Raw genomic sequence first — 14,997 nt, forward strand, 5'->3', positions numbered from 1 at the left:
TTGTCAAGTGATCCTGGTAATATAAAATAAACTTGAACTTGCCACAGCATTTGACTGCATGTCAAGAATTTCAACTTGACATCTGGAGTCCATGTCTTTCAAAGTCTTGGGCTTAGGTGCAAGGCCTCTGTTGGGCACTGGATTCTTCTGATGGCACTGTTTACAGAGTCAGATATAAGACAATGACTTCTTTGGTGACATTCCCATATTTTCCTTGTAGCTCCTTGAGCATGTGTGTCTGCCCACCATGCCCAATACTGAGATGTGTACAATGAAGAATATCAAACAACTCTTCTTTATGTACATAACACCATATTCGATCTCACTCCCCATGAGTAGCCTCTATCAATTTCTCTGTGCCCTGTACAGAGATGCCATCATATTTTGTGGCATGGCAATAAACACGTGATGACTTCTTCCCCTTTACCTTAGCTTCCTTGACTTCCTTTATTGTTTGAAAGTACTTTTCTTTGGAAAATACCTTGCTGTTGTAACTTTTGCTTTCTATTAACTTTGTTACACTTGCAGGAAAATTTTCTCTTATGTGACTTATCTCCATTTCTATTTCACTTTCATTTGAAATTCCAAGTGGATTATTTCTAGCTCTCTGTGGCATTATAGAGAACTGAAAGAAGGGTCCTAAAAAAAGGATTAAGAAAATGGAACAAATTTAAATTCACCGATACACCAACTGAAGGACTTCACTCCTTAAATTCTTCATCTGATTTTTGAAGACTATTATATGGAAGAAAGATAACAGAATAATAGGATAAAGCAATCAGAGTGCCAGCGAGGAGCTTTCAAAACCAGAGCGTGCCAACAGAATTTGAAATCTGTAAGGTAACAAATATGTAGCGATTTTAGACAATAGGCAAACATTATGGAAACCATTAGCTTATACAGTGAGACCTAATAAATAGGTCTTGTTAATTAAATAGAAGTGGAAATCCCTAAGATAGTAGGTAAATATCTTATCCTCAGTACCTTTTTTATTGTTGTTGTTTGGTACCAGAGATTAAACCCAGGGGCACTTCACCACTTAACTGTATCTCTAGGACTAAGTTGCTGGTTTCAAACCTGTGATCCTCCTGTCTCATTCTCCCATGTCATTGAAATTATAAGCCCGTAAGCACCCTCAGTGTCTTTTAAAATAATGTAAATGGGCAATGGTACTAGAAGATACAACAAAATAATAGCAAACTCTTAAATGGAAGTTAGCATAGAGAGGGCTTTTTAAGCTTTTCCACAATGAACACAATCAATTTCCTATGGCTGAAGAGTCTGTCCTCCTTTAAGGGGAAACCAAGAAGAAATCAGTGGGGATATTTTTAAATGATGGTTTTCCCCTGATGATTGTACATAGGATTAATAAATGAAGATTCTGAGTCCTCACCTTGTGGGACCATGTTCTCATAACTATCTAGCATTCTGTCTCAGAAGCAGTCCTTCCAAGAGCCTTCCAAATATGTGGAATCTTTGGTTAGATTCTCAAATGTTAGAGTCTCCTAAAACAGTACTGGCTGCTGTCACAGGGACCATTCTGACCCTGGAGGTTGGGCTAAGGAGTAGCTTCAGCAGGATTGGGAAGAGATGGCGGAGAACGCCAGGAATAAAGGTATGCCAGTACATGACTCTGAATGAATCATGTGAATATTATATAGAAGAGATTAGGAGAAAGTCTCAGGATCCAACAAAATGAGTCTAGCTTTGTTGGTGAGGCAAAGAGGTTTGCCTTTCTGGAAGGTCAGTACATCTGACCTGTTATAACAATTCTTAAAATGAAACCCGTGTTTCCAGAATGAAGGTCAAGTCCACGTGTAATTGTGCACTCCAAGGAAGGTAGACGCTTTCAGGTGCAGACTTAATGGCTCTAAACAAAGGTAGCAAGGTCTGTTTCCAGAAATGAAGATAATTCCGTACAAAGAGCCACGTCAGATTGCTGTGCTAAAAAGAAATATCCCAAATGAAGTTGACATGCCACCAAGAGCAGAGAATTCCTCAGGAAAAGAACTTGATATTCAGGTATCTAAATTAAGATTTCTTAGTTAGAACAACCCTAAGATACAGGATGGGGATGGAGTCAGAGGAAAAGTTCACATGATGATAAGGGGAATCCAACAAGCTTAAGAAAACAAGATCCTTGAGGGGTGGCGGAAGCCTGGCATGTGTGTGTGTGCAGAGTGGTGCTCCTAGAGCTACGCGTTAAGAAAAGTAACCATGGAGAACAATGAAAACTCAGTGGATTCAAAATCCATTAAAAATTTTGAACCAAAGATCATACATGGAAGCAAATCAATGAACTCTGGAATATCCTTGGGCAATTGTTACAAAATGGATTATCCTGAAATGGGTTTATGTTTAATAATTAATAATAAGAATTTTCATAAAAGCACTGGAATGACCTCTCGGTCTGGTACAGATGTAGATGCAGCAAACATTAGAGAAACATTCATGAACTTTAAATATGAAGTCAGAAATAAAAATGACCTTATACATGAAGAAATTGTGGAGTTAATGCACAATGTTTCTAAAGAAGATCATAGCAAAAGGAGCAGCTTTATTTGTGTAATTCTAAGCCATGGTGATGAAAGAATAATATTTGGAACAAATGGACCTGTTGACCTGAAAAAATTAACAAGTTTCTTCAGAGGAGATTATTGTAGAAGTCTAACTGGAAAACCCAAACTTTTCATTATTCAGGCCTGCTGGGGTACAGAACTAGACTGTGGCATTGAGATAGGCAGTGGCATTGATGATGACCTGGCATGCCACAAAATACCAGTAGAGGCCGACTTCTTATATGCATATTCTACAGCACCAGGTTACTGTTCCTGGCGAAATTCCAAGGATGGATCCTGGTTCATCCAGTCACTGTGTGCTATGCTGAAACTGTAAGCTCATAAGCTTGAGTTTATGCATAGTCTCACTCGGGTAAACCGGAAGGTAGCAACAGAATTTGAGTCTTTTTCCCTTGACTCCACTTTTCATGCAAAGAAACAGATTCCATGTATTGTGTCCATGCTCACAAAAGAACTGTATTTTTATCCCTAAAGAAATAGTTGATTTTGTTAGTTTGTATGCCAAGTGAGAAAACAATATAAGTAATACTTTGTTTCCTCTCCCAATTTTATCTAAAGATGATACTTTGAAACATACCACTTCTGTAATAGAACCACAATGAAGCTACCTCAAAATTAGGTAGTTGACTTGAATTTAATTAGGAATAAATAAATATGGATAATGGTGTAATCATTATGAGAGGAAATTATTGTAAATTTACATCTTTTGTAATTCACAAGATTTAGTGATGCCATGCTATGAATTTTTAATAATTTATGAAGATTAAATGTTTCAGTAATGATGAATTTTAATATTTTTCTCCACACATTTAAGACTGTGCATTCTAGTTTTTGTCAGACTATACAAATGATGATGTGGAATTATGGACCTTAGAACTTAGGGTCATGGGCGTGTTCAAAGGCTTAAGCCTTTATTTTAGAATTGATAAACGGAAGTCAGCCAACTGCATTTTTACATCACTTGTCATAACTCATGGTTTTGTGCTATTTGTTCTGAGCATGCCTATTGTAAAAAAATTATGTTTACTTGAAGAAGAGAACTAAATATTTTAGAGAAAGTATGAGCAAGCTGAGTTGATTCTTTTAAGGCTAACTTGCAACATTAATGGAGGGACAGAATCATAACTCTAAGGTGCTAAGATCTACCAGCATATGTTTCTTCTCATTTGTTTTTATGCAAATCAACTTTACAGACCAACAAAATGTCTAAAGAACTAATATTAAAAAATTCAATTTTTGATTGTTAGGATAAATGAAGAATTGCTACAGGAACATACTAAAATATGTTGTGTACAATAAATAGTGAAACTATAAGGAAAGAACAGTAAATGATCAGCTGGACACTCTGTAATTTGAGAGAAAATGGTTTGAGCCTAAGATGTGGAACAGCCTATTCCATGTAGGCAGAGCCATAGACTGGGCTTCAGAAAAGCACCACCCGCTGGTTTCTTACATGTACAGGTGTGTGTATGGCAGATGCTTCTCAGGCTTGAATAGTGCCATAAGAAGACGGACCAAACCAGAAACTTACAAAATGGATATTTTTGCAAAGGTGGTGAGAGTCATAGTAAAAATCATGGTATTCCTTGTGGTAAAACTTGTAAATGTTATTTTTGGAAGTTTACAGTCAAAGTAAAATAGTGGCAAAATTGTATGTAGTTATCTGAAATAAAATGACCATGCACACAGGACTTCAGAAGCATCTGGTGGGATCCTGTCCTGTGCACAGAGGGAAACTGGAGGCCAGAGCTTAGCCCCAGCCAGTGAGGCCAGAATCCTGGCTTCCTCACACCTGGAGATATTGAGCCATTACTGACTATACTGGCAGGTCTCACTGGCTTTTGTCCAACATTTCACATGAGCTTTCTTTTGCCTAAAGAAAGGAACTCATGTTTTAATTTACAGCTAATTGATTCGATCTACTGACTTTTTCTAAGACAATGTAGCATGTAATGGTATCTTATGATGTGTTCCTGTGTGACAATTTTGTAAAAATTTGTTATTGAATTTTTATTTCAAAACATAAATTCAAACTTAAGATAAAAGAAAGAAAGAAAGAAAACAAGATCCTTGGGATTCTAGTCATCAGATGCAGAGCTGAAGGGAAAACAGAATCCTGAGAAACAGAAAAATCTGGAAATGTTGAAAAGCTCTGAGTAAAAGTCCCAGTTAAGCTGAGGCTGTTTCCAGGTATTAAAGATTCTTCACTAAAAAAGGCATGCTCATACATTGCTGGTGGGACTGCAAAATGGTATAGCCAATATGGAAAGCAGTATGAAAATTCCTTGGAAAACATGGAATGGAACCACCATTTGACCCACCTATCCCACTCCTTGGTCTATACTCAAAGGACTTAAAAAGAGCATTCTAGGGCTGGGATTGTGGCTCGAAGGTAGAGCGCTTGCCTAGCACGGGCGGGACCCGGGTTTGATCCTCAGCACCACAGAAAAATAAAGACATTGTGTTGGGTCCATCTACACCTAAAAACATAAATATTAAAAAAAAGAGCATACTTCAGGGACACAGCCACATCAATATTTACTGCAGCACAATTCACAATAGCTAAACTGTGAAACCAACCTAGATGCCCGTCAGTAGATGAATGGATAGGGAAACTTTGGTATATATACACAAATCAAATGCCATGAATACATGGCATTTGCAGGTAAATGGATGGAGTTGGAGAATATAATGCTAAGAGAAGTTAGCCAATCCCAAAAAACCAAATGCCAAATGCCTTCTCTGATGCATGGGAGGAATAGACGAACTCTAGAAAGGCAGAGGGGAAGAGGGGAAAGGAGGGGGTAAGGGGTATAAAAAAGATGGTGGATGAGATGGAAATCATTTCCCTAAGTACATGTATGAAGACACGGATGGTGTGAATATAGTTTGTATATAACCAGAGATTTGAAAAAATGTGCTCTATATGTGTAATATAAATTGCAATGCATTCTGCTGTCATATATAACAAATAAAAAAATTTAAAAAAATGACTCTCCACTAAAAAGACTCTAAATTCCCTTCCTCAGCAGCACTGGCTAATTGTGGAATATTCCTGACCCTGACAACACTGATTATAAAACCACTGACTTAATAGAACCCATATTAATGTACTGATAAGACATACCCAAATGCATATTGTGAAAAATATGCATTTTGGAATTGAAGAAACTTTTGCTAAATGCTCTTGACACTAAGCCTGAGTTCAAGATCTTCAGTGCAAACTGACATTTTGAAGGCTGTAAAAGGTCTTGCAGTAAAGAAATCAGTTTGTTTCACCTACCATTTCCATGTTATCATTGACATGAAACTTTGTTTTCTTTCTTTTTATAAATTATATTCTTTATTTTTTAAAAAATTTTTTTAGTTATAGATGGGCACAATACCTTTATTTATTTTAATGTGGTGCTGAGGACTGAACTCTGCCTCACACCTGCAAGGCAAGCGTTCTACCGCTGAGCCACAACCCCAGCCTGGGACTTAGTTTTCTAAGGAATATGCATTACTATTCCAGTCAGTCGTAGTGATCCTCACAAGAGACTTAAAACCACAAGGTATTCAGTGGGGTCCAGGAAGAACTCCTCTCACATACCTCACTGAAACCAGCATCTATTAAAACTGAGTGGCTGTATTGGTTGTTATTTGAGGCCCTTCAGGTGATTCCAGAGGAAGAAGGCTCACCTCCATCCTATAAAAAAATGAAGACAGGTTGGAAATAGTTTATAAAAAGATATAAAATGTCTTTAATATTTGATGGCCTTATTCTACCCTAAAAGCACAGTCTAAAGGCCACCTTTGGCTAACAGTGATCATTATTATTATTGATTTACTTATATTTACAGATTGGGAAATTTCACATAAAAATCCTGAAAAATGGGGGCTGGGGTTGTGGCTCAGTGGTAGAGCGCTCGCCTAGCATGCGAGAGGCACTAGGTTCGATACTCAACACCATATAAAAATATTGTGTCCACCTAAAACTAAATATTAAAAAAATGGAAAGGTCTAGCCACACTGAGGGCAACAACTGGCTTGAGTTGTGGAGGCAGCATCTTCCCTTAGGTAGAGCCTGTGGTCCCATAACCCAGTCTTTAAGTGAACTACATTTTTCATTTTACACGCACGGTGCTGTAGCTATCTTAATTACCAATGTATTTTCTAAAGTAACATGAAAGAAATGTGACCTAAATAAACAGGCTTTTTGATGTGATTTGTGTTGCTGGGGTAACTGATAAAAAGAACTTAGTTAAATTGGGTCTTCAGAAGCCATGTTTACCTCCTTCCTCATCCATCTGTGCATCTTTGCTTGGGCTCTTCCCAACCTGGAATTTTTCACCGATTTTCCAAAATACAGCCAGCTCAAGCCAGTCTCCCTGATGTATTCAGCAACTATAGCTAATGGCCATCTCTCCCTCAGCTGAATAGCCTGTACCACCTGCTGTAGCACTCTGCTTTGCATTTTTGCTCCACTGGTTCAGATGTATACAACTTAGAAGGCTGAAGTTTCTACCTACCTGCATCCCATAGTTTGAGCACAAAAAGGTGTTCAAAAAGATTATCTCTGAAACACGTTTTAGGTGGACACTGCAGTTATTACTGAAGCAGTGCAGGAGTATGGTTTAGTGTAAGCTCTTGAGAATTCAATTTTTGACTCTACTATGTTAGGCAGTTACTGGGACTGCAGTTTTTTTCATCTGTAATGGGGACATTACATAGCAAGTTGTTATTAGGACTCAATGATAATGCACATAAGGCTTCATGAAACACAAATTCTAGCTAGTTCTGGGTTTGAGTATCACCTCCTTAGTGAGGTCCTCCTTACACCCCTTTGGCAGCCTCAGCTGACCTGGTAGGCTAATCATTGCCCCCATCCACCTGGTGAAGGGCGGATAGCTCAGGGGTGCATGAATGACTCCAGTGGGTGGTACAGGAAAGGGCTGGATACTACAAAACTCAGGGCAGTTCTTAGGGTGAAAGGGACACTCCAGGGAACATTGCTTGAGCAATGCTCACTCCTCCAGGCCGCAAACAGCTTGAACTACAGCACCAGAACAGCATCTCCATGACCCGCCCTCCTCACCAGAAGTGAGGCTGCAGGGTTGGAAGCCCCACCCCCAAAGGGACCCAAGGCACCGAGAAACCTTTTGAATGTAGAGGGCTGGGCAGGACAGCTGTGCAGACTCAGTATTTAGTGTTTTCTTTGCTGAGATGATACCTAGGGCTGGCATGCATGTGACCAGGCTAAGGCAAATGATATTACCCATTTCTCACATTGTCACAAAACCTCAAATGCCTCCTGCCTGGAAAGTGAACCGCCTTCATGCTTTCTGCCTGCTTATAGGATTGCACACACTGCAGCTACAATCAACTGCCTGCATTTCACACCATTTCAGTACTTCAAGAGAACCTGCATTTTAGAACATTTTGTATTTCATACTGCAACCCAAAGATTTTGGACTAACAGCACTCAATCAGCACCAGTGCAAAAATAAGTTCAGAGGACCCACATGTAGCTCAAGAGAAAGTGAGACTTCTCATTTTAGAGGAAAAGTTTGAAGCAGGGCTACTGGTCACAGCAGCTTATCTTCTTTATTCTAAGACTTTTTATCCAAAGACATAAATTTTTATAAGTAAATATGCTGTATCCTTATGGCAGCCCATTAGAAGGAAGACAAATTCAAGAATAAATATTCCCAGCTGGCTTCTTTTGTAGGCCTTCCCGATGAGCCCAATGCAGCCATGATGTAGACCAAATGCTTCTGTGCCTGCTGTAAAAAAACCACCATCTGATTTCAGGAAACTGTTAAGTACTTAAAAAAAAAAACCCTCACGGACTTCTCAACTATGAAAGAACTAATCCTCAAAGTTCAAAGGCCAACTCAATTGAGCCACAAGTAAAATGGATGGCCAGTTTTTTAACAGCAAATATCACCCAAACTTCCCTTTACAGATCCAAAGGCTGATAAGGCACTAAGAAACCAAACCACCAAAGTACCACACATAAAACAAAATATCTTCATTTTAGCGTTTTTAATGCAAATTGTAAATATGGTTATTTTATTCCTGCATCTTCTCAATTGTTTCTTCTTTATATTTGCCCTTTTCCTTTCCTACTTGGCGAGACTTGGCCTTCCGTTCCAGGATCTTTTTGCGGTCTTTGTCCAATTTTAGCCTGGTGATAACCACCTGCAGAAAATATGAAAAACACTCCCACGTTTTAAATAATTACCACCAAAAAGGCCTTAACATCCAATCCCATTTACTAAACCTGCAGAGCAGATGCTTAAACATGAAAAGGTTATTTAACTGTTAGGATGGACAGGCAGTATTATGATTCTTTTCATAGCCTCTTCTGTGCTTTACCACAAAATGTCTTTTAGTGTGACATGTAACTATTCTATATCTCTCACCCTAGTTTTACAAGTCAACCATGTCACATTTTTTTTTTGTGAATTCTATATAGTAAAATTAAACATGGCCTTTCACACATGCTTCAACCTGCAAAATTTTAATGAAACAAATAATGCAGATCTTATTCCAACAAACCTAATCCTAAAGGCAATTACATTATCATAATTCCAGTCTTAAAAAAGAAAGTGAAGGGAAGAAGAAAAGGATATTCAACATGAAATTCAACATACTGACCAAAACGGATTGATTCACAGTCTGATTTGTATTTCATGTTTGAGACAGAAAACATTCAAATAAGTAAATGTACTTCATCTTGATATAGATGAAAAACTAGGGTTGATGCGAGGAGGCTGAGTAACAAGACATTTTATACAGGGTGATCAGGCAAAACTCTAGATAAAGCTACAAGTGGACCATCTAGGTAAAACTATCCAAAGGCAGGAGAACTTGGTACAATATTTGCCTAGCATGCACAAGGCCCTGAGTTCAATCCTCTGGCATCACAAAAAAACAACCCAACTAAAAAAATGACACACAAAACCAAAACTAGCAACAGATAGAAACCTGGGTCCCATCCCCTAATTCTCAGTAGGTCTGGGAACCTAGAATATGTGATTCTATCAAATTGCCAGGTAATGCTGCCAATCACTACATATTTTCTCAGTAACATGGTTTAAAACACTTGAGGCGGCCAGGAAGATCAGAATGTGTAAGAATGGAAAAAAACACTGTCAACAAATGGCTGGAGAGGGGACATGAGGTAACATCTTGTAGTTAACTCTGACAGAAATAAGAAGACAAGATTCTAAATACCATGACAGTAGCCAAAAGGTCTTATTGAGTGGGGCATGTTGGTGCACACCTGTAATTCTAGGTATTGGGGAGGCTGAGGCAGGAAGACCACAAATTTGAAGGTAGCCTTGAAAACTTAGCAAGACACTGTCTTAAAACAAAATTTAATGGGCTGGGGATGTGGCTTAGTGTTTAGAGTGACTTTTTGAGTTCAATCCCCAGTACCAAAACAGAAAATCTTACCTGCTGATATGGGTATGTAATAAATGAATTTAAAAATGTTGTTTTTGGCCTGAGCAATTGGGAGAATAGAGCTGCCATACATTGCGATGGTTAAACTCTTTTGAGATCTCAAAGGCAAAATCACAAGTTTGAACATTTCAGGTTTGAAATACCAATTAGCTTATTCACATCGAAATGCAAAATTGTCAACTGGAAATAGAGTTCAGGAAAGGGGTCTGGGTTGAAACCATTAACTTCTATATGCCTGAAGTTCTAAGAATAGAGTTAAGAGATGGAGATGACTACTTCGCCCTCCAAGATCAACTGTGTCAAAACAAGTACAAAAAAGACAAAACAATGGTCACTGGATTGGTGATCTTGACAATAGATGACCTAGTGCGAGACAAGAATATGACTAGAATAGGTTAAGAATGGGAAAATCCTTGCTCTACAGATCAGACTGATTAGAGTTGAAGTGGCCTGACATTTGTAAGGCCACTGACACGGGGAGATGGGGAAAAGAAAACATGGCAAAATTTGAATACTGAATTCTAAGTGAAAGATATACAGGTGTTTAATTGTACTAGAATTTTGACACTGCTGTTCAAAAATTATATTTATGGCAACAACATACGATCTAAAAAGACCACCTGGTATTTGAATGCTCACTCTACATGACCTTTACAATAAACATTTTTAAAACCTGGAATATGAGGGTTGGGGCGCATGCCTAGAACATGAGACACTGGGTTCAATCCTCAGCACCACATAAGTATAATAATAATAAAAAAAAAAGGTATTGTGTCTATCAACAACAATGAATTAAAACTTGGGAAATGGAAATTAGAGACAGCAATAACAAAATTTGTGAACTGCCAATAATCATTTAGATACAATTACTGTGCATGGGATTTTCTGCCCAAGTTTCAGGTTTTTTCCATCTGTAGATGGTTTAAAACCTACCTCACAAGGTTGTAAAGCTGTCTACTGCTTATTTTGCTGAACACACAAAACAGAGCTGGAGCTCTACTTCATTTTGTAATTACCCAATTTCCTAGACATTAAATATGCCAATATTTAGATTGTTGATCTATTAGCTTATGAATTGCTTTTGAGTAAAAGGCACAGTAAATATACATATAGAATGAAAGTTAAGGACACTGTGATTTCAGTGATATTAGAATTTTCAATATAAATACAATATTGCTTTAAGATATGGTTTCCAGGGATGGAAATGTAAGTTGGTGGTAGAGAGCTTGCCTAACATGTGAGGCCCTGGGTTTGACTTCCAGCTCTGCAGAATAATAAAAACATCACCAAACCAAAATCACATGGGTTTCTAGCATATCTAAAACTAGGGATGCTCTATAAATGAGCTGTCACATTTGGCAACATTATCGGCTGTAACTGTCTTCTGTCAAGTGTTCTCAAAAACACCTACCTTGCTGGGGTGAATGCCCACATGGACAGTTGTGCCATTAGCCTTTTCCCGCTGAACCCGTTCAATATAGATGACATATTTCTTCCGGTAAACCTGGACAACTTTGCCAATCTGCTGACCTTTATAATGTCCTCGCACAACCTAAACACCAATTCAAAATAACAGAAACGAGGATCAAAGAATGAGAATCACAGTCAAGAAAACTGTGAATCATTTATTCACCATCCATTCTATCATCATATCTATAGGACTCTTCCGTTTTGAAAGACTTAATCATTAAATATGCAAACAGTTCTTAGTTTTAACTTGTAAATAAATCATGTCCCTATCTACAGTGATGATTATTACACCCCTAACTGATGGCCACCAGCAGTACCAGGCTTGTTAAAGGGAGCACACTTTGGCTTTATGCAGAAGCTGTTAACAAACATGTTACTCTATCTCAAAAATAACAACAGCACATGTATTTAATTCAATGCCCACTGAATAGTCCAACCCAGTGGTAAATAGGACGGGGAACAAGTACTTAGTAAACCAATTCTTTGACAAAGGTTAACTGACAGAATTCCCTATCCCAGACATTCTGGTGGTCCTCTGCCTGCCAGGAAGCAACTCAAAGTACTTCTGAACAGACATTCTGTTTCAATTTTATCTAGCACTGCTATATCTTGAAAACAGATAAATCTTCCTCCAAGATCTACAGGCAGTTTTAGCACTAGTACAGCAGGGACCTAGTGGTTGTTCTTAATAGTATTGATGAAGTGCAAACTGCTTTAGAGATTCAAGCAATCTCTAAAGAATTCAAGCAATTCTTTAGTCACCAGCTGCAGGTTATACCTAAGAAACTCATGGAAATTTTCACTTAGACTTGGCAAATTATTTACTAGTAAACTCTATCATATGGTACTACATAGCTCAGTTAGAGCTTCTGAATCCCAGATTATCAGTACTTCTCTTTTTTGGACCTCAGTAATTGTTCTGATTTTCTGTCTTGCTCTTTCATTTAGTCACTGCTGCATGCAATACTTTGGAAAGTTGATTGCGAAGAGAATTGACAGGCACATACTTTTTTTGGTCCCTGGTGCTATGTATCTTGCAAACCTGTTCTGGGAAGCCAATGTCTCATAAGCATCTCTCAGAATGCAATTCCTTTTGAAAGTGTGTGGGATCATCTGTCAAAACACGAGTAGTAGGGATACATACCTGAACTTCATCATCCTTTCGGATGGGCATAGATCGAACATTGTACTTTTGTCTCAGCTCTTTGGAAAGAGGGGAAGACATAATCTTCCTGCGAATGTGTGAAGGTGCATTGAAATGCCTTTTGCGGTTCTTGCTTCGGTCAGAAGTCACAAAAGGATTGAACTTCATTTTGGCTAAATAAAAAATTAAGCATACCCTTAAATGATCAAAGTCTCATCTAGTTTTCAAACAGCAACAACAGGTTCATCTTTGAATTGTTCACAGAAGACTTCCTATCAGTAACTGCATGAAAAACTGCTGGCACTTAATGGCCTATCAAGCAAAGTTTGCAATTTAAAAAATCTTTGCAGGGATAGTATCTGTATCTTTAGAGAATAAAGTCTTTTCCTTTAATAGCACATCTTTAGCTAAAAGCTTTCTGTATGTGTGTGTGGTGCTGGGGGCTGAACCCAGGGCACTTTGCGACTGAGCTTCACGGCCCCAGCCCTTTTTGGAGACAGAGTCTTGCTAAATTGCTAAGACTGGCCTCGAATTTGGCACCCTCCTGCTTCAGTCTCCCATGTTGCTGAGATTATGAGTGTGTGCCACAGAGACCTGTTACAAACTTTTGAAGTCTCTGAACTCCTTAAGTATCATGTGAAGGAGCCAACATGTACTTTCTAAATTAAGATAAGGCATGTCGAATACTTCAAACATAACATGAGTTTTTAGAAGATCAATCAACGATCGCCTTTTACGAACTTGAGTGTGAACCCATTCAGACCCTCCAAAATCAGTCAGCCGCCGCCCCCAACCTTGAGCCTGGAAATTCCTGCAGAGAACTCGGGTCCAAAAATGGTCGAGAGCACTTTGAAAGCTCTACAAAGACTTTAATAAGCACAGCTGTTTCCAGGTGGTTCTTCAGGAAAATACATTGCTAAAGACTTTTCGAGTCCCCAAATCTCCTCTCATTCCCTCTCAGGTTCGCCTGCCCCTACGCTAGGTTAAAACCATCCCGGCCTCCCTCCCTGGTTGCTATCCGGCCGGCAGGAGAATCTCGGGACCCCCGGCGTGGAGAGACACAACTCCCAAAAACGGATGGCTGCAGATTACACGTATTGCCCCGCTGACTCCTCACCCGCTGCCGCTTCAGCGATGGCCGCAAAAGGGAAGAGGTCTACACGTTTCTTCCGGTTCTGTATGTTAACGGGAGATCTCGCGAGATCAATGTCTAAGCTTGAGAAGGGTGGCGAGTTTGAGCGAGAAAACTAGAAAGAAACCGACGGCTAGCGTCGTCTAGTGTCTCGGAGGGGAACTGCGAAGAACTCGTCCTCGGGTCTCCCTTCAGAGATTTGGGCGCTGCCGCTCATTCTCTGGATAGGGTGGTCCCCGAAAGAAAAGCGGGGGTTTACTCAGGGGCCGACTACTCCAGTGGGTGATGAAGGAGTGAGTGGCCCCAGGGCTGGTCCCATCACTCCTGGGTGTCGGGAAGTGGGCGCCCCCTTAGCCAAAAAAAAAGGCAGGTCCTACGTTGTTCCGCCTGGTGGCGTCGGAACCCTGACCGGTTGGTCACCCTGTGAGCTGGAGCAAAGTGGAGTCCTTCAGCGAGCTTCCGCTGCCTACAAACCCGACACACACACACACAGTGACTACACTGTGGGGCGCACCAGAGATTCGGATCAGCGGGGGCGACGGGCCGTCGAAGGACTAGGGCCACCGATCACCCCCCCACACACACACACACCCCGCGGAAATAGATCTGAGTCCTTATTTCTAAGGAGCTCCCAGGTGTAGCCAAGGGTTCTGGTCCAGACCACACTGTGAAAGAGTTTGGCATGGGGAAGCTCAGGGAAAAGGGGTATGCTCCCCTGCAAATGGATTCTGAGGCATCAGTTTCTGTTGAATGAATAATGCAGATGTCATACTGTCAGGAGACAAATTTCATAATAATACATAAGACGTAGGGAGTTTGCTGAGTGTTGGGGACATTCTTCTACGCCTTTTGTGTTAGATTCTTTAAGCCATAAAATAGTCCTGTCGATGCTGGTATTATTATTGTCCCCATTTTTACAAATGGATCAGCTGAGCTACATATAAATGAGAGGTACCCGTGAAAAAGTAATACAGAACCCATAGTTTATAGCTGAACCCATGTATGACCCCAATTTGTAGGAATTCAGTGAGGCAAAGCAAAGAGTGAGAAACCATGTATCCTTGAGGGCCCAGAGTCCAGTCAGTAAAGAGCATGTGTTTTCATTAATTAAAAAAAATAAAAAATAAAAATAATAATTAAAAAAAAAATATATATATATATGTATGTATGTGTGTGTGTGTAAACATATGATTGTGTTCTTTTTTGGGGGGTGGGGAGGT

At 39.5% G+C, this 14,997-nt stretch overlaps 2 protein-coding genes across 4 annotated transcripts; one reads left to right on the forward strand and one right to left on the reverse strand.

Annotated features, from left to right (window-relative positions):
- The first annotated feature begins 2,195 nt into the window (after positions 1-2,195).
- Positions 2,196-3,339, forward strand: LOC107158031 (caspase-3-like). The gene is made up of 2 exons (XM_048798044.1): positions 2,196-2,700; positions 2,822-3,339. The coding sequence occupies exons 1-2, from the start codon at positions 2,218-2,220 to the stop codon at positions 2,885-2,887; spliced, it is 549 nt and encodes a 182-aa protein (XP_048654001.1). The 5' UTR covers positions 2,196-2,217; the 3' UTR covers positions 2,888-3,339.
- Positions 3,340-8,591: 5,252 nt separating this feature from the next.
- On the reverse strand, positions 8,592-13,902 carry Rpl26 (ribosomal protein L26). 3 transcript variants are annotated; one of them, XM_015504473.2, is made up of 4 exons: positions 13,763-13,902; positions 12,646-12,818; positions 11,443-11,583; positions 8,592-8,762 (listed from the first exon to the last, which is right to left on the reverse strand). In XM_015504473.2, the coding sequence occupies exons 2-4, from the start codon at positions 12,811-12,813 to the stop codon at positions 8,634-8,636; spliced, it is 438 nt and encodes a 145-aa protein (XP_015359959.1). In that variant the 5' UTR covers positions 12,814-12,818; positions 13,763-13,902; the 3' UTR covers positions 8,592-8,633. The 3 variants fall into 3 exon arrangements, with proteins under 3 accessions (XP_015359959.1, XP_015359960.1, XP_048654002.1); XM_015504474.2 differs by having other exon boundaries at positions 13,738-13,788; XM_048798045.1 differs by lacking the exon at positions 13,763-13,902 and adding an exon at positions 13,440-13,458.
- Between the last annotated feature and the right edge of the window lie 1,095 nt (positions 13,903-14,997).

This window comes from Marmota marmota, unplaced genomic scaffold (assembly GCF_001458135.2).
Source record: "Marmota marmota marmota unplaced genomic scaffold, marMar, whole genome shotgun sequence".
Classification (NCBI taxonomy): domain Eukaryota; kingdom Metazoa; phylum Chordata; class Mammalia; order Rodentia; family Sciuridae; genus Marmota; species Marmota marmota.

Coding starts and splice junctions, on each gene's coding strand:
- LOC107158031 (XM_048798044.1), top strand. CDS start 2,218: ATGGAGAACAATGAAAACTCAGTGGATTCAAAATCCATTAAAAATTTT. Junction 2,701..2,821: donor CCAAACTTTTCATTATTCAG/GCCTGCTGGGGT, acceptor CTACAGCACCAG/GTTACTGTTCCTGGCGAAAT.
- Rpl26 (XM_015504473.2), bottom strand. CDS start 12,813: ATGAAGTTCAATCCTTTTGTGACTTCTGACCGAAGCAAGAACCGCAAA. Junction 11,584..12,645: donor GAAAGGATGATGAAGTTCAG/GTATGTATCCCT, acceptor ATTGGTGTTTAG/GTTGTGCGAGGACATTATAA. Junction 8,763..11,442: donor TGGGCATTCACCCCAGCAAG/GTAGGTGTTTTT, acceptor TATTTTCTGCAG/GTGGTTATCACCAGGCTAAA.